The sequence below is a fragment of the Neovison vison genome, chromosome 1 (genome assembly GCF_020171115.1).
Source record: "Neovison vison isolate M4711 chromosome 1, ASM_NN_V1, whole genome shotgun sequence".
Classification (NCBI taxonomy): domain Eukaryota; kingdom Metazoa; phylum Chordata; class Mammalia; order Carnivora; family Mustelidae; genus Neogale; species Neogale vison.
This window is the reverse complement of record NC_058091.1, coordinates 231,811,562-231,831,560: the sequence shown is the minus strand read 5'-3', so window position 1 is coordinate 231,831,560 and position 19,999 is coordinate 231,811,562. Positions and strand designations below refer to the sequence as shown.

The following is a 19,999-nucleotide window of genomic DNA, read 5'->3' as shown; positions in this document are numbered from 1 at the left end:
TTTTACCAGCTTTATCAGTTTACTCCAGTGTTATCTAAAATAGCGTCAGCTTCTGTGAGTGGTAGAATGTGAAAAACCTTGAAAGTATACGTTTATTGGCATGTTGTATGTGCTTAGAGATCTAAAGATGGACAGACAAGCTTGGCATCTTCAGACTGTCTATAGACTACTTGGAGAGACAAATGTATCCCAACTAACTAAAATGTAGTTTGATATGCTTCTGTTTTTTTAGAAAATCGCAGTGAATGAATTGCTCCTTTTGTTAATTACCCAAATAATTTTTCAATATTTATGAGATACCAGCTACCATCCCAAGAATGGGGTGAAGTTCTCTATTTTAAAGTGTCATGCTTTAAGATTCAAGTAGTTGCACAAAAAATATTTTAAAAATATATTTTCAGGAGGTGCCTGAGTGGCTCAGTCGATTGAGCATCTGACTCTTGATTTCAGCCCAGGTCGTGATCTCCAGTTGGTGAGATTGAGTCCTGAGGCAGGCTCTGCCCTGGGCATGGAGCCAACTTAGTTAGGATTCTCTCTCTCTCCTCTCCCTCTGCCCCTCCCCCCACCCCTCCCTCCACCTCCCCCACTTGCACGTTCTCTTCCTCTCTCTAAAAAGAAAAAAAGGGATAACAGTAATTTTTCAGTTATCAATAAATTGGTAAAGGAAATCAAATTGAAACCTGAGAGGGAGAAGGGCGGGTACAGTTTAGAGAGAGGAATTATTTGAAATTGGTAACGCTGAACTGAATCCTGACAGCTTAAAAAGGATTTAGTCCCATGCAAATTTGGAGGAAGAGTATTCTAAGCAAAGAGAAAAACAAACAAACAAACAAAAAAAAACAATCTGAAAAATAAAAATAATAATAATTTAAAAAATAACAACACACAATTCAAAAATCAAAACTCAGAAATGGAAATGGAAGGTTGGTGTGATCAATGATGAAAGGCATCAGTTCATAAAGAGCCTTGGGAGGCAAGCTAAAGCAATTCATAGCCTAAGAATTATAGGAAATTACTGCAGTACATTAATAGAAAACCTCATTGCAGGGATGGCATTTTTAGCTGATCGATGACATACAAGAAATTTGCTGGGTTGAAAAGAATGGAATACGTAGGTGATGGATCACTAAATTCTACACCTGAAATCAATTTTACCATTTATGTTAACTAACTAGTATTTAAATTTAAAAAAAAAAAAAACCTCTCACACTAAACCTGTACCAGGCATATTAATGGGGCAATTCATGTATAAAGATAGTTTTAAAACATGAGTTTCTTGTGAAAGAAGTGTTTTTAACTAAAAGCAGGAAGGATTTTCCAACGAGTCTTTTTTTCAGAGTCACGTTGCATACAAACTGAAGATTGCCTCTCGTATTGAATTGTATAATGAAAAATCAGTCAATTTAATGGTTGACAAACATTGGCATTCAAATAAAGATGCTGCTGGTATTTTGGAAGGAAGGAAGGAGAAGGGGGCGGGAAGCAGAAGAAAAAATCCAGAAACATTGTGAAAAATGATATCTTAGAGAAGGTTGTTTCCAAAGTCTCAAATTGAGTACGCAGAAAAACTAAGATCAGCACTGAGAATGCCAGTATCACATACTTTTCAGCACACTGTTGCTAGCGTAAAAGGTCTCCAACAAATGGAAAACAAGGCTTCAGAATTTTCTTAGCCCACACACAGTCACTCCTTTTCGTAGATAGATACCAATATTTGAATACTAAAGAAGTTCACATAAAAAAAACTGGGTTTCTAGAAACTCTGGAAAAGGGAAAGGACCTGCTGACATGGTGCCCGTGCTCCTTAGTAACAACAAAGATTAACTTCTGACTTCTTTGGATGAGTTATTCCCACAGGGCCCCGCCACTCATTCTCATTAGCTCCTGGCTCCTGATGGCATATGAGCTCTGCATCTCACTTTAAGTCACAACAGTTTCAAGCACCTCATCGAGTACTCTTGGTTTTGGAAAATTCACAATAAAGAAGCGGCCCATTCTATCAATAGAGAACAATTTTGAGGGGATTTTTTTTTTTTTTTTAGATTTTGTTATTATTTGAGAGGAAGGCAGGGGACACCCGATCTAGATGAAAAGGTCGGTCATATTGTTTGAGTTTTAACCCAGGCAGAAGATATTTTATAGCAATTAAGAGAGATAATTTAGAAGATGGGCTCTGTCACAAAATTCCATAACAATCTCTGTTTCTTTCATTGGAATAATGAAGACAATATCTATAAAACAGGTTGTTTTGAGAATTGAATGAGATAATTCATATTAAGTTCTTGGCACAGAGTCTGGTCCTGGATGTTTACTAAATATCTGTTATTCTTAATACAGGGCATACAAGTTGGAAGTCAAATATTTTGAAAATATTTGAATCAGTATACTGGTGTGACAGAGATGGTATGTGAACAAATGAATTTATGTCCTTGGCCAATCTATTTTCTCTCCTGTGGGAAATTATGGGGGTGCACATAGCCTGGGCTCACAATTTCAAGGTTTCTGAGTCTTTTCACAAAAGGTCTAGAAAGCAGCCTTAAGTATGTTATGGTGTAAGATGTCACAGGCCGTCTGTATGTGATTGGGCCACAGACAATAAATGGCCACATGTACTCATAATATATGTACACATAAATGTGGCCAGTTATATCTGTATATAACTGTATATAATGTGAAATTAACAAACACATGAAAGAGTCATGGTTCTAATCACAAATACTCCCACAGGTATAGGAACAATAGGTGATATCAATGGTACATTTTAGTGTGGGTATCAGATATATGCATCATCTCAATAAATAATGATAAAATTAAATATATCTGAATTTCAGTTTGTATCAAACTGATGAGCACTATGTGCTGAGTGCAAAAATTGACACCCAAGAGAAGTTGCCCAAGATTCTATCTCAAGCATCTGCTACCCTGCAGGACTCTGTGTTCTGAAACTAATGCCTCTATGTGGGCGAAGATTGGGTGAAATGACCAATTAATAAGTCAACCGAGAAACGGCAAAGGGCCTTCAGTGATTATCTAGTGCCTTTAGTGATTACCTAGTGCCTGAGCTTTTGGCTCTTTCTAAATATTGTGAACCGTTTAATGAGACTTGGTAACCGACGGCAAGTCTCCCTCTGACTCTGAATTTAAGAGATGTTATGTCTTCTATGCAATATGAATTATACTTCAAAAACCAGACCAAATATTCTGCTTTTCTGCTGAATTCAGTTCAACCTATTTGCATCTATGTCTGAGTATTCTAGTGAATGCTATGTAGCTGCTGCCTTCCATCTTGTACTGTGCTCAATCTTCACACATGTGAGGTTCAAAGAACAAAACCTGCCATGTGCTATTCCCCCAAAGGAAGAATTGAAAGGAAACACAGTGGCTAAAGTATTCCTCAGAAGAGAGCTAGTAAGGATCTCAAAGCTTCCTTCCCTTTAGCTGCATGACAGATGGCTTCTTGGGTCTGAATCAGGTAACTGGACATGGGATGTTAGAAGACAGCTCACAATCAGAAACCGAGATCACTAAACTTCAGGAATGAACTTTCTCCTTCCAAACCACAACAAAATACTTTGCAAAACTGGACTCCTTCAGTAGGGTATTATTATCATGAGTTTTGAAATAAGAGGAAAGGGAGATAGGAAAAGAGACAGATGGAGAGACAAAGAGACAGAGAGACTAACTTGCAAAAGATTACACAACTAAAATGAGGAGTGACAGACACCTTAGGTCATCTGACTCTAATGTTCTTGTTATTTCCACCCAAACACGAAGAACACTACAAAAGTAGCCTTGACGTAGAATCCCACTCCAAGATATGTGGGACACCACTTCGCCTTCACTGGTAAATAAATGGTCATGCCCTCATTTCGTGAGCCTACTCCAAGACAAAATTTTGACATGACTCCCAACTGTATAGGAAGATGACAATGGTAGACAATTCTAAAGGTGGAAGGATTCCCATCATTAAAGAAGAAATTAAATGTTCCATTTAAGAAAATTAGAGGATTAAAAGCAATTATCCAAAACACCCTTTGGCATGGCTTGGAGAACAGTGACATAGAGAAAGCACTGCCTTAGCGCAACCAGCAATAGCTTCTATTAATTAGTGAGAGGGTCTCCAAGACCTTGGAGCAGAGGTTTCATGAGACTTCATCTTCTTGCTGCAGTATCCGCACATGATATTTGTTTTTACATATGCTATTCTGAAGTGCGGTAACACCGGAGCTAGGAGAAAAGCATGGGTAGACCAGCCGATGGCACTAAGTCTGTACAAAGCAATTGTTCAGGGAAAAATGCAAATGCAGCTTTTTGGGAATTCACTGAATTGAGGTCTCTAATGAGTATCTGGATATGAAAAAAACTTATATCAGATTTACCCATTTTGATCAATACATCATAGAGAAAGTGTACCAAAATATTAATTGAAGAGTCCTGGTAGTGTTACATGGGTTTTCACTGCATAATTCCTTCAACTTGTCTGTGTTTGGAACTTGCCATAATGAAATTTTGGTTAACTTTATCTGGTCTTCAAATATGTATATTAATGATATGGGGTATATTATATGGAGATATCTATCTATATATCTACATATCTATATCTATATAGCTATATCTATATCTATATCTATATATATTTCCATATAATCAGGCCTTCTGATTCACTGAGCCTGTTCTGACATTCAACTGAATCTCAGTACAGAGAAAAATTGTGGAGAGGGAAACAAACTTGCCTTTTACTATAGAAAAAATTAAAACTTGTCCTTTTTGACGCCCTAACATTGCTGGCTTGGTTAAAAGAAACCACTCATCATTTTCAAAATTGCCCTTGTAAAGAAGCTGAAATGAAAATCAAACGCAATCCAGAACCACTAAATCTGAAGACTTTTTAGAATGAGAAGGAATTGTAAGACTCACCTATCTCACCTCCCTTCCCAAAGCTGAAATTTTCTTTAGAATTCAAAAATATTTATCCTGCACTTCCTTATATTGGGATGAATTCTGCCATCCGGAACTACACAGATCACATAGTACCTTCCTCCTCCATGCTAATGCCCTTCACATGATGAATCCAATGGCAACATCACTCCTAAGTCTGTCTTTACTCAAGCTTACATTTTCTGCTACAATTAACCAACCTTCTGCTATGTGTTTTTTAGATCCCATTTTATCAAGGTCATTCTGCTTTATCCAGGCCTCAATTAATTCAAATTTCTCTTATATAGGGCAGCCAACCTTGATCATAGTATTTCACTGTTTCATAATATTGACTTTATGACTAACTAAAAATCTCAAGGCAATTTTTGCATGAGCTTCTGTTTGGCATAATAGCTTAAGGCAAGGTCAATGGTGTAATGTTATTCTCAAACAGAAGATCTCTTGTTTTTTGTTTCCTCATAAAAATACATTATACATCATCATTCCCACTGGAAACGTTCATCACTTCTTAATGACTAATACCTGATGCATTTTACTGGCTTTTAAAATATAATTTGAGGTAAATAATTGGCACATAATTTATCTGTGGGAAAATGTCATGGGAATGTTTGATGTGGACATACAAACTTACAAGGTCAGTAACAGTACTAACTGAAGATCAGTCATCTCTTAACAATTAAAAAAAAAAAATTGAGCAACTGAATTTACCACTCTCCCAGATGGATTTCACCATTTTTATTCCTTTCTGTGAGATAGGTTTCTGATAAAAGCATATTACATTTTGGATATTTATGGGAGTTGGGGTGTAAAGCTAATTTTAAAAATGGCAATCCACTCAAGAAGCAACACCTTCCAGTTTGTGAGAGTTACTCTATAATTTTTTTATACAAAGTGACAGTGTTTAGCAACTAGGGTGGAGGATTTTTCAGATATATAACATGATGGTGATCAGGATGGTTTATTCAGAAAGCATCTACTGAAGAGTTACCCTTACCTCCATCCAACAAAGACTTCGGAAACAGCGGACTCTAACATGAAGGCTTTCATTTTCCTCCCCTTCGTGTTCATGACCATGTTCTCAGGTAAGAAATGTTACATTCGAAGACTTTCCTTCAACTCTCAAAGAATTAGAAACGTTGAGTGACTTAGCAATACTTTATCAGAAAATGTTAAAGTGACAAATATCCATCAGACAGAGAAGAGGAAGAGGGTCATTCCCGACAGCATAAATGTAGACCAAAGGCATAAAAGTAAGGACAAGGTAAGACAACATAGAATAATGGTTTTGTGCAGCTGAAGAGAAGCAGAGGCAGGGGAATGGGAAAAGTGATACATTACACTAGAAAGAAAATGAAATCTAAAAGGGTTATGAGAGTTTGTGAATAGTCTCAAGCTCACATTCCCTAAAAAATACAGCTTTGTATGATGATCTAGGGCTATGTCCTCACAGAGAAATGGGTTCTAACCCTGGCTTTTCAATTTCTTATTTATGTCATTTGGGGCAACTCGCATAATGTTTTAATCTCTGTTTTCTCCTTTGTAAAATGAAAGTAAATATCCATTCCTAGAAGCCGTCATAAGGATCACATTTGCACTGATATTAGCTACCATCACTTGAGCTCTCTGGTGCCTGTCATTGAGCTGCATTCCTTACCTCAATCCAGTTACACGGTCTGTTTTCAAAGATGCAATTTCCAGCTAGGGCTGTAAATTTCTCGAGATAAGAAATGACACAGACATTCTATATTTTTATAATATATGTGCCAGAGAAAAGAGGTATATTATACATGCATTTATTAGGATTATATACATTTTAGAGGAAAAATGCACATCGATAAAATCACTTCTAGAACATACATGTTCCTTAACAGCAGGTACCATATCTCTTTTGAACTTCAGTGCCTTGCCCGGTGACATTTTATAGGTACTGAGTAGGCATTTGTTGATGGAAGAAAGTACACAAATACCAGATGCAGTGGTTCTGTGGATTTGGAGGGTGAAGAAAAGAGAGTGGTCAGGAATATGACTGTTACAATATAAAGCAATGCCTAGAGTGTGTTTCATTTGTAAAAACAGAAGAGATAAATACGAAACAATAAGAGATGACAATTACTTTGTGAAAGTTTAACTTAAAAAAAAAAAACCATGATTAAGCCACATTCTGATATTTGAGTTCAGTTTTTTACTCAAAAATTCCACCCTCAGTTTTTACTTTACAAATTTAGCCATGTGAGCAAGGATATTTTAATTGGATTTTCATTAGATCATTGTGAGTACTAGGAAAAGAGAGAAATACTATAGTTACTCATTGCCAGAAGACCGTTTAAATAAATTATGGTAAATTGAACAAATGAAATAATATGCAGCCCTTAGGGAAAATAATAAAAGTGCTCTATACGTACTGATACAGAGAAACCTCACTGTCCTGCCAAGGGAGACAATAAGGAGTAGAACAATGTGCTAGTAAGTATGTGGAAAAATATATCCCCAATATGTTTGTAAATATGTAAAACATCTCTGGAATAATACCAAAGAACCTAGTAAATGTAATTTTGTCCAAGGTGCTTTGAGACAGGAAAGGAAGGGAAAGTTATTTTTAACTATTTACCTTTTTCTATCTTGGAAATTAAACGTATTTGCTTGTATGACCTTTTAAAAAACCAAACATAAGTAACAAAGAAAATAGGTCAGCTGACCTAGTTTTTATCATTTCATCCACTTCTTTATTCTAATTGATTTCTTCTCAATGTTAGTGCCTGTTAAGGAACACTGTTTGATTCTTACAACTCATGCCTATACTCATCTTAATGCTGAAAATAATTATTTTCTTATCCGTTTTTCTGGCTATAGCCTATCCTTCTTTTTTGTTATTATTATGTTATATCATAGCCTATCCTTCTCATCTGTCACCTCCTCCAGAAAGGAGAGATGATGCCCTACGATCACCAATCTTAACTCTGGGTCTATTGTCTAATTTACTTCTCACCTTGATCATACTACTGTAAATGTCTGTCTGTTTGTTTGTACCCACTGTTAGACTTCCCAGCTTCTTTGGGGCAGAATAACAATGTCTTGTTTGGGTGCCTGGGTGGCTCAGTGGGTTGAGCCTCTGCCTTCAGCTCAGGTCATGATCTCAGGGTTCTGGGATGGAGCCCTGCATCGGGCTCTCTGCTCAGCAGGAAGCCTGCTTCCCCCCGCCTCTCTACCTGTCTCTATGTCTACTTGTGATCTCTCTCTGTCAAATAAATAACTAAAATCTTTAAAAACAACAACAACAATGTCTTATTCATGGCTGTGTGTCTAGATCTTACTATAGTTCCACCATAGTAATGGACTCTTCAAATACACTTTTTGGTAGATTGAAAGAACGGCTATATCATACCCACATGCTCCAGCCCACACTACACCACCAGTTAGTAAGCCAGGTTCCTGAGTGCCAAGCTCCTGACCTGGGTCAGACCTGGGTAAGACCTTAACCACCAACAATATGGTATACCATTGCATGCTCAATGGATGATAATCAACAAGGCATTTGATTTTAGTCAAGTTTACCTGAAGGTACAAATGTATACGCTTATGGAAATATAAATTGAAAAAATTACCAAGGAAGCCTGTGAAGAAAATGCAAGCCTGAAGACAGCTTTTGAGGAAACCCCAGTTGAGAAAGGAAGGGAGAACAGAGAGCCATTAAGCAGAAAAGGTGAGGAAGCCAAAAAGAAACACTCTTGTACTAAACCAAGGACAAGAAATATAAGACCCAACAGAATTCCATTGCACTCAACAACTAGAAAGCCATTCCACGCATTTATGGATTGCTTATGGATTGTTGTCTAATCCCTGCTTATTTTGGAATAGAATTTGAATAAATTTTATGAATATATAAATATAGTATATATATTTAATATACATATTATATAATGTAATATATGACATATAATATATAACATATATTTTATAACATGTAATTTATTCAAGTTCTATTCCAAACATATATCTATTTATCAAATATACATATATATGTTTTTATCTTACAAATACATATGATGTGTATATGTGTGTATGTATATATGTATAAGAGATATATATATGTATATAGTGATGGATAAACTTCCAAAATCAATTTGAGAGATGAAGTAGAAGAGCTAAGATACTTAGGTATTAAGAAATAGTCACAAAAAATAAAAAAGAAATAGTCACGTAATATCTACCACCTCCTCCAGTAGTTTGAGCACAAAAGAAAGAAAGAAATAATCACCAGGGAATAGGGCTGATTGATTGATGCTACAGCCCTTGTGGAAAATGGTGGACATAAAGCTGATGTTCTGAAGAAGGAAATCACTGCTTTTGGAACAGGGGCAAGCGGCGAAGAAAACAGCTACAGAAAGCATATATGGAGATGGAGAAAAGAATATGTAAAGAGGGTTCATGCCTGCCTGGCAGGACTTATGTCTGGAAAATTGATGATAGCATCTTCTGTAGCATGAAATTGGGAATACAGGAAAGGGTTCTGTGATGGAGAGAAAGTTTGTAATGGTTATAACTCAGAGTCTTTTGATTAATCAGGAAATCATTAAAAGGAACTTGTAGTATGAAACGTGGATAATTCAGCTCAAGTAATTCAGACTGATTTAGAAATGGGACAGACTGGTTTGGACCCATGAGTTTTAGAAACCATGTAATAGAGTTAAGAAAAAAATGGAGGAATCAAAACATTAAGGTTATGAGAAGTTATGCAAAGCTTCTGTCTTGAGGTTTGGTTAAAAACAACCAAAGAGGCATGAAATACATATTACCTCTGGGGATAATGCTGTTGATTTTGAATTGTTTAAGTTAAATAACATTATTTTACTTTTGTGCTTATGGTATCATTCCAGTGTCTTCAACCCAAATTTTGAAAACAAATGTTTTTAAGCCACAGGAGGGTCCAGAACCTGCATTTATTCTTGAAAGAAAAAATGAAGCTAACCATCGAGGAGAACAACAGGAATCTAATCAGCAAGGAGGTAGCAACACACAAGGAAAACAAGCAACATTTAGCCTGCAAGGACAAACAGGGTATTCTAACCAGCCAGGGAAACCAGGGAATTTTAATAAGCAAGAAAGGCCAGGAATTCTCCATCAGCCTGGGAGTCTGCAAGGGAATTCAGGAGGCTCTAATTCAAAAGAGAATGCTGAAGCTTCTAATGAACAAGGAAAACCAGGATCTTCTAGCCAGCAAGGGCATCCAGGGTCATCCAACCAGCAAGGGTGTCCAGGGTCATCCAGCCAGCAAGGGTATCCAGGGTCATCCAGCCAGCAAGGGGGTACAGGCTCATCTAGCCAACAAGGGGGTTCAATGTCATCTGACCCACAAAGAAGACCAGGATGGTCTAGCCAACAAGGGAAGTCAAAGTCTTTTTACAATCAAGAAGAAAGAAAAAATGTAGGCAACCCTTTGCATGCCAATATAATGGAGATTCAGGTTAGTGTTCATCTCTTTGTTTTTTCTCTCTCCTAACTTACCTCAGCCAGGGCGCCTGGGTTGCTCAGTTGGTTAAGCAACTGCCTTTGGCTCAGGTCATGATCCTGGAATCCCAGGATGGAGTCCCACATCAGGCTCCCTGCCTAGCAAAACAAACAAACAAACAAACAAAAACTTACCTCAGCCATTCTATTTTCCAAGACTTGAAATAGTTAACAAAACATACTGTACTAATGACAGATACTTTGTGGTGATAGTGATTCAACAAAATGAGGAGGGATCTGGAGGTGGCCATTTCCATATACTCGATGATCATTGATGAGTCATCCTTCTCCATTCCATTTCTCATTCCCTTCTACTTCCACACCAGGCTTTCTACCTATACTGGACAAGGTCAGGCCTCCGTGAACTGAGTCCCTATCCCCACCAGATTTAACGCTCATGCCTTTCTCTGTCCCATCCATAATCTACAAGCCACTCAAGGTTCATTTCTAAATCATAAATCTCATCTGTCCTATCACTGCCCAGTAGGAGATTCTTCGGTGGCACCGTACTGCCTAGAAGATAAGACCAAAACTCCTGAGCATGGCATTTAGGATTTTTTAATGATTGGAACCCATGTCATGATTAGTTATGATTGGACAATTCATGTCACTCTTGGTCACACATCATCCACATTTTACAGAACTCTTTGATGTTCTACAGTTGTATTCCAAATATCGATTATATTCTTTCTCATAGAATGTACCATATTGCTTTGTAATTGATTGTATGTTCGGTTGGAACGTGAACCCCTCTAAAGAAAGTACCATTTCTTTTTAAATCTGTGTCCCTAAATTCTAGAACAAGACAGGTATACAATATGTTCTCTTGGACTGCTCGTCAGATGAGTGAATGATGATGTTTGCAAGACATCATTGCAAACAGCTGTACATCCATGACTCCTGTGTTGCCTCTGAGTCCTGCTGTGCTTCGGGTTTACTTGTCAGTTTCTCTCTCTCCCAACTGCCAGCCTCCTATTTCCATTCAGCAATGATCCTGGGCACTCCACTTACTCCATCCAAAACAGTTTGGTAGAGCATGCCCTCAATCTCGTGATCTTAATGGGAATTTCATTTTTTACCTCAGATTTGTCATTCCTCACTCGGCACCCTTTCTAATGAAAATTGCCTGTCCCTCTCAGTCCTTATGTCTAGGCTGGCATGAAGTAGTGATCTTCCAGGGACACTCCCACCATCCAGAACTTACTGTCACCACCAGCATGTTTCTGAGTGTTTACAGTGTCACTTAAGCTTTCCCAATGTCACATTCTTTTTGGAAACAGGTGTGCTAACCCTGTCCATTTCAGAGCATGTGTGAAGGAAAGAGATGGATTGAAACAAAAATGGGGTTTGAGTCAGAAAAAACTAAGCTAGAGGTTCACCTTCCTTGGTCCTAAGAAGACGAAGCCTCCTGCTGAAGATCCTCACAATTTCATTTAGTGTCTCTGTTCTCATCTGCTGTCAGAGCTCCTTTCTGTTCACAGGCGTCTGTCATTCTGAAATTCCCTTCTAAGCTAGTGCCTCAGGTAGTACTTAACTCTGCACAATCCTACCTCCTGCCTCATTTTCTTTCATGTGATTTGACGAAAGTTTTAGTAAATGAAGACCACATATGGAATGCCTTTGTGTCCATCAGTTAAGTGTCTGACTCTATTTCAGTTCAGTCTATGATCTCAGGGTCTGTGAGATGGAGCCCTGCTCATGGGGAAGTCTGCTCAAGATTCTCTCCCTCTGCCCCTCTCCACACTCTCGTGCACACTCTTTCTCTCTCTCAAATAAATAAATAAATCTCTAAAAAATATATACAACCACATATGTTATTTGCCTGCATGACTTTTCCATAATTATTGTTTTCTCAGGCAAGGGAAGACTTGCCTACAAGGAATTAAAGTGAGGCAGTCTGATATGTAATAAGAGGAGGGGCTCTGGAGCTGCATTAATTCAGGGTCTGCTCCCCAACTTGAGTATTTAATCCATATCTGGTCTGGGGCTTGTCACTTAAATATACTGTATGCCTGTGATTAAGCAACAGAGCAAAATCTACTCTTTTTTCAGTTTTGTTGTGTAATTTAAATTAAAATAAAAGGATTAACAAAATGATTGCTTTAGAGCAATGCTTAATCAATAAATTAATTAGCAAGAACTCCTGGTTTAACTACAATATCAGAATTAAATCGAGTTCCCTTTATTTGCCTATTGGTCTTTCACGTTACTGCAGACTGGAAAAACCAGCAGCAAGAACCCAGCTGGAAATACAAAATGTCCATCTGTCTACAAGCCAGTCTGTGGTTCTGATGGAAAAACCTATGGGAACCACTGTGTATTCAATGAAGCCAAAAGGTAAGATGATTCTTTGTGTCTTTGTATCAGGAAGTATTATTGTGATCGAAAGGGGGTAAAAGAACATTTTTCTCTGTGTCTCTGTAGTTTTCTCTCAATAGTGCCTTGGGTGTTTTGTCCAAGGAAACATGAAAGATACTGAACCCTGAAACAGTAAATTCAGGCATTTTCTGAGAGAATGTGCTACATTCAGCTTTTGAAGTAGGAATAAATTGATTATTGAGTCATTCATTTACCAAATATTTATTAAACTTCCACTATATACCAGGCATTGCTTGTGTGGAGGGAAGGTGGTGAGCAAAACACACAGAATTACTTCCTGCTTCCATGGAGCTTTTCTTGTAGCTGAAGACAGCAAACACAATGTATCAGAGGATAAACAGGACTGTGAATCCCATGGATTACTTAATCTTGACTTTTAAAACGTATTTTTAATTTAAATAACAGTATTAGAGAATGGATTTGGTGAGCCAGGCAAACATTTAAGGGTTGCACGCTTGTCCATCCACACAAAACATGATGATTATAAGGCTGCTTAAAATAAGAACACATGCCTAAGAAAGAGTTACATGACTCAGCTTTTAAAATCAATGAAGGTTCAGCCATAAAGATAGTAATGAGGTAAAAATTATACCTCTCTTATTTTTGATAGTTGATGTATTAAAGGCTCAATAAATCATTCCTGCAGAAATAAATAAATGTTAAAGGTAAGTATGCCCTAGAGCTGTAAAAGTTAGTGCAGGAAGAAACACGAGACCCTTGTTTTCTCATTTTATACATAAGACATATGGCCCAGGGTCAAGGAAGGACTGGCACATAGTCACATTTTCTCAGAGCACTCAGTGTGAAACAGATGAGCCAAAGCTTAGACCTGCTCTTTCCCATGTGATTTTTAAATAATCTCATTTGCTCTCTCTGTTGGTGCCACAACTTCTTGATCCTTAATTTCTTTCATTAACTTGATTGCAGGATGAGTAATGGAAAACTAAATCTGAATCATGAAGGGAAATGCTAAGCATTGACAGCAACCAAATTACCTGGAACCTCAAAATCTTACTTTTGTTTCTTTTAAGAAATGGATTTCCTCAGGTGTTCCACTGAGGTCAGCAAGAGTCTTACTGATATGATGGATCTTACCTTATTTTCAAATTTGTTCCACTACAAATAAAGTCAGTTCCAGAGTTGCTACTGATTTCTGGGATTATTTGCTTTCTAGACTTTCCCCAAACTTGCAGATATAGAACACAATTGATTTTTTGCCTAACATGGGGGACTAGGGTGAGAAAAATAGGTGAAAAGTTTTTTAAAAATAATAATTAGTTTTACTTTAAGTTAAGTGTTTATGAACACTTCAAAAAATTAAAGGCATTGATTTTCAAGGGATAGAGATAGAAATTTTAGCTAAAGAGAGCCCTTAGGTAAGAAATTGTCCAGGGCTGGGGTGCCTGGGTGGTTCAGTGGGTTAAAGCCTCTGCCTTTGGCTCAGGTCATGATCTCAGGGTTCTGGGATCGAGCCCCTCATAGGGCTCTCTGCTCTCTCTCCTCTCTCTCTCTCTACCTACCTCTCTGCCTACTTGTGATCTCTGTCTGTCAAATAAATAAATAAAATCTGGAAAGAAAGAAAGAAAGATAGATAGATTGTCCAGGGTTAGGTAAATATATTTAACTGCCTAGATTATATCCCCCTGACTTATTTAGAAATGGTACCATCTTCCCTATGACATCACTATTCCCTGATTAAGTCTCTTGAGGATAGCTAGAAAAAATCCCCAAGACTGGAAGAGACTTCGGTGTGATCCATTGTTCTACATTATCCCTATCACTGTTGTCCTGAAGAGTCCCAGTCCCTAGACTGCCACCTGAAGATTACCTTGTACAGTATCAACTCTACCACTTCCAACCACCTGAAGCTTTCTATTTCTCAGGGCTGTTTGATAAGAGCTATCTGGGAGCAAATGACAGTCCAGGCTGGGTAGGGTAAAGAGACAACCTCTTGTATAAGGCCTACAGTCTTGCCAGAGCTGATGAGAAATGAATGAACCAGCTCCATAAAAGTTACTTCCTAGTAAAAGGACATAGGAAGATACAGTCAGAAAGACGAAGGAGTAGGGAAGGGAAGGAGAGTAGGAAAAATCCTTCTTTACCATATACAGAAGAAAGGGAACAAAAATTTTCAGGCAAGTAAATAATATGAAAAAAGCCCTTGACCCATAAGGGGCATGGGTTCTGTGATATGGTACATCTTTTCTGGGATCTGACAGTAATTACAGAAGCACCAAAAAATTCAGGCCAGAGCCAGTTGTATGACCAATTTTCAAGCTTTATTACAAAGCTGTGATCACCAAGACAGCATGGTACTGGCATAAAAACAGACACATAGACCAGTAGAACAGAGTAGAGAGCCCAGATATGGACCCTCAACTCTACGGTAAATTAATCTTCGACAAAACAGGAAAAAATATACAGTGGAAAAAAGCAGTCTCTTCAATAAATGGTGCTGGGAAAACTGGACAGCTATATGTAGAAGAATGAAACTCGACCATTCTCTTACACCATACACAAAGATAAACTCAAAATGGATAAAAGACCTCAATGTGAGGCAGGAATCCATCAGAATCCTAGAGGAGAACATAGGCAGTAATCTCTTTGATATCAGCCACAGCAACTTCTTTCAAGATACGTCTCCAAAGGCAAAGGAAACAAAAGCGAAAATAAACTTTTGGGACTTCATCAAAATCAAAAGCTTCTGCACAGCAAAGGAAACAGTCAAGAAAACAAAGAGGCAACCCATGGAATGGGAGAAGATATTTGCAAATGACAGTACAGGCAAAAGGTTGATATCCAGGATCTATAATGAACTCCTCAAACTCAACACACATGAAACAGGCAAACATATCAAAAAATGGGCAGAAGATATGAACAGACACTTCTCCAATTTCATGATATTTAAATGACTTTTATTTCCTTCTAGAGGCCATGGAAAAAATTAGATCATTCTGAGCAGGAGTGAAATAAATAAATCCCCATTAATAAATATGCTTAAATTAATACTTACATAATGCTAAAAGCATCATATAGTGTTTTTCAAAAGAATAAACTAATTTATATAAAATGACATTAAAATAAGCTCCACAGATATTAAGTAAATAAAAGTCATGGCAGAGCAGTTTATAAAATGTTTTTATTAAATACAAAAGCTCTGGTTTGGAACGGTGGGAAGTGGTTGGAATGAAGTCCCAGAGGTAGTTCTATATCCCTTGTTCTGTTATCCACCCCCACTGGAGCTGCACATTTACCTTGGTTACTTCTAACCACCCCCCTCAAAATACCAATGCCCAGGGTCTAATGTAGAACAATTGAATCACCATCTCAGGGAATGAACCCAGATGTCATTATAAAGCTCCTCAGTGATTCTCATATCTAGCAATTATTTAAAATACTGAGGTTCTGGCCGTATTTAGCGATTACAGATTCCAAAAGTCTTCGTTTCTTATCCTAGTTTCTTGGAGCCTGTAAAACTCCCTTGCTTGAACAGATTGTACATAGCTATAACTAACTACACATCATTTTCTCCACTCCCCATTCATGTGTGCCTATTGGATCAAAAACATTCCCCTACTCTACGCTGCTTGAATAGCTTTGATGCCATCTGTAGAAGGCAAGTTCTCAAAATCTGGGCAGGACAAAAGGAACTCCAGTGCCTTATCGTTAACATTTCTTTTACATCTAGTTTCTTATACAAAGATCTTTAGAGGAGATTTCTCAGCATAGTGAAGCTAGCTGAGGTGGCAAGAGCGAACAAGATGGTCACAGCTGTCCTTTGCCCTTACTTCTTTTTTTTTTTTAAGATTTTATTTATTTATTTGACAGAGATCACAAGTTGGCAGAGAGGCAGGCAGAGAGAGAGAGAGGAGGAAGCAGGCTCCCTGCTGAGCAGAAAGCCCAATGCGGGGCTCGATCCCAGGACCCTGGAATCATGACCTGAGCCAAAGACAGAGGCTTTAACCCACTGAGCCACCCAGGCACCCCTGCCTTTACTTCTTGAAGGGACAATCTGTGTTAGGTTTTGGTGGCTTTCGTGTATAAGATGGCTTTCCTTATCAACAATAAAAAAATTATGGAAAGAGCCCAAATGTCCATCAACAGATGAATGGAGAAAGAAGTTGGTGTGTATGTATACAATGGAATATTACCCAGCCATCAAAAAGAATGAAATATTGCCATTTGCAACAACGTGGATGAATCTACAGTGTATTGAGCTAAGCAAAATCAGTCAGTCAGAAAAAAGACAAATACCGTCTGATTTCATTCATATGTGAAATTTAAGAAACAAACACATGAACATGGGGGAAAAAAGAGAGAGGGAGGCAAACTGTAAAAGAGACTCTTAACTAGAGTGAACAAACTGAGGGTTGCTGGAAGGGAAGTGGGTGAGGGATGGGTTAAATGGATGATGGGGTTAAGGAGGGCACTTATGATGAGCACTGGGTGTTATATCAGCAAATTCTGCTCTTTGGTTATTGCCTAAGACATCTTCCCTCCCCCCCACCCCACTACTTTAGGAGAGAGAGAGAGAGAAAAAGAGCAAGTTAGTGCAAGGAGGGGCAGAGGGAGAAAGGGCGAGGATCCCAAGCAAGTTCCAAGCTCAGAGCAGAGACCAATGTGGGACTTGATCTCACAACCCTGATATCATAACCTGAGCCAAAATCAAGAGCCCCACACTTAACCAAGTGAGCCTCCCAGGTATCCTCTGAGACATCTTTCAAAAGCATGGCATATGGTATGGCATCAAATCCCTTTGGTTTCTTCTGAAACAGGTGGTGAACTGGAAGAACTCAGTCTTTTATGAAATACTGGTAAATGTGGACTTCTCTTATTCTCTTTTCAACAATATGAAGTTTAAAAAACCATACACATGCATTATTCAATGACCTGGGAGAAGTTCATGTATCAGTCCAGCTGGTGTTTTACATGTTCAGGCAAAATTCGGGTAGCTTACTGTTATTGTCCAAAATGGCGGATTTCTTTGCCCACAATTTATGGGGCAGCGGCACTGAGGCACTTCTCATTTTTTAGAAGTGGCACTTTTCATTTTTTTCCTTCCTTCTCTCTTAATATCTCTATTATTTGTAAGATGCAGTCTTCTTATCTTTCCTCTGAGGCAAGTTGAATAATATCTTCATTTTTTTTTTTATGAAACTTTCAACTCACACATGTAAACATTCATGCCGAATAATTTAAAAAACAGAAAACAAAAATGTATGTGGCCAGCTGGGATTCATAGGCTGCCTCTCCTGCTCGTAGACTTTACTGGTGAGAACAAACAAGAGGAGAAGTCTAGGGTGGGAACTATGGAGGGCTTCTCAGTAATTTCAACTCGAGACTTCAGTTTTCTTTTTCCTCAAACGTCCTGCATCAGAAGAACAGATCTGCTGCAGAAGCCTCTGATGGTGTCTGTCAATAATTCCAAGAGTTCCTCTAGGAATAATATTCACTGAACTAGAATAATGGAGCGCTTTCTGCACTCACCAGATTTTGTATTCTTCCATAAGTTGAATGGTGCTACCCTCTGAGTTTCCCACCTGAGTCCTAGCTGTTCCCACTGCTGGTCAAAGTCAAGTTACATTAGGGCAGCAAAGCTAAGCCCACCACTCAACTGTGAATGCAAACTGCATTTCTATTTTATCCCTGACATCTAAGACACAGGAATTGTTATGCCCACATTTAAAATAAAGAAGTTACATTAGAATATTGAAAGATTGTGTCAATGTGTCACTCAGTGGTAGATGAGACTCAAAATCAAGTCTTTCAATGGCCCAAACTCCAGATATCAGACTGTGAAGGAGATTAGTTAATTAGGGAGACAAAGACTGATGATACCGTACCCTCCTTCAAAGTCTCTAATGTCACCCGCTTATTCAACTTAAGACACTGCCCCATGTGGTCTCAGTCTCGTTTCTGTGAGTCTTCTTTAGTTTTTTCCAGGTTTATTGAGATGGAATTGACATATAACATTCTGTAAGTTACAGCCGTACAGCGTGATGATTGGATGCACATACGTATCAAGGAAGGATTAACACTATGAGTTGGTCTCTCTCGTGCCTACTATCCTTTAGGCTAGGTTCCAAAGTTGGCTACGCTGATACCCACCTGGGAGTTTTTCCAACATACCACTACCCAGTCTTTGTGTACAAACAACTGATGCACAATCTTGGTAATGAGAGCGGACACGGACCAGAGGTCTCCGCTCATAGCAATTCCTGGCTGGGAATTTGCCCTCTAGTTTTTTTTGCTTTTGTTTTTGTTTTTGTTTTTAAGATATTTATTTATTTATTTGACAGACAGAGATCACAAGTAGGCAGAGAAGCAGGCAGAGAGAGAGGGGGAAGCAGGCTCCCTGCTGAGCAGAAAGCCGGATGTGGGGCTCGATCCTAGGACCCTGGGATCACAATCCAAGCTGAAGGCAGAAGCTTTAACCCACTGAGCCACCCAGGCGCCCCTGCCCTCCAGTTTTACAAGATGCTCCCAATGGGAGAAACTGGCTCAGGGATGCCGGTCGGCTCTGTGTCATTTCTTAGAACTACATTGAACCTATAAATTATCTCAAAACAAAAAGTTAACATTGAAACTGTAAGGAGAGTTTCAATCTAAAACAAATCTCCGATTGAGTCTCTGCCCGGTGTTGTGAAGCCCACGGTCTAGGCCTGTATCTAATTACACTTCAGCGAACTGCTCTTCTTGGCTGGTTTTGATTCTCTTGTCCTTTCCAACTCAATAGCTTGGAAAGCTTACATACATTTTCCCTATCTTAGGATCTATAGTTACCCTGATTACGCTCTTCCATCTCATTCTTCTGTACTCATCGGATCAAATTGTCCCCAGCCTCCCCCTGACAGAAAAACTGGGACGTCTTTTCCACACATAGCACACGATACCTCAGCTTCTTGTCTGCTGCTGATCATCTGTTTTGTGCCGTGGGGCTCCCCACTGATAGGCCAATAAAGGAGGAACCTCTGCTGGGTGGGAGTGACCAAGAGAGACAGATGAGCAAAACAGACAGAGTCAGTCCTTAAAGCTGAAGGCCTCACTCTCTTCACTGCCATCTCTGTCTCAGGTCAGTGAGGAGGACTGTCACAAAGGTGGCCCTGGCACAGAGCATCACTGTGAGGACTGCTCAAGGTCACTCCTTCCAGAAATAACCATTTCTGTGTTCTGTGGC

General features: G+C 38.6%; 1 protein-coding gene across 1 annotated transcript; it reads left to right on the top strand.

Annotated features, from left to right (window-relative positions):
• Positions 1-5,921: 5,921 nt before the first annotated feature.
• Positions 5,922-12,912, top strand: MARCOL (MARCO like). The gene is made up of 4 exons (XM_044225537.1): positions 5,922-6,020; positions 9,813-10,399; positions 12,659-12,780; positions 12,882-12,912. The coding sequence occupies exons 1-4, from the start codon at positions 5,972-5,974 to the stop codon at positions 12,910-12,912; spliced, it is 789 nt and encodes a 262-aa protein (XP_044081472.1). The 5' UTR covers positions 5,922-5,971.
• The last annotated feature ends 7,087 nt before the right edge of the window (positions 12,913-19,999 follow it).

Excerpts from the sequence above, each read along its gene's own strand:
- MARCOL (XM_044225537.1), top strand. The coding sequence starts at position 5,972 with ATGAAGGCTTTCATTTTCCTCCCCTTCGTGTTCATGACCATGTTCTCA. Across the intron at positions 6,021-9,812 it reads GTTCATGACCATGTTCTCAG|TGTCTTCAACCCAAATTTTG; the intron begins GTAAGAAATGTT and ends GTATCATTCCAG. Across the intron at positions 10,400-12,658 it reads CCAATATAATGGAGATTCAG|ACTGGAAAAACCAGCAGCAA; the intron begins GTTAGTGTTCAT and ends ACGTTACTGCAG.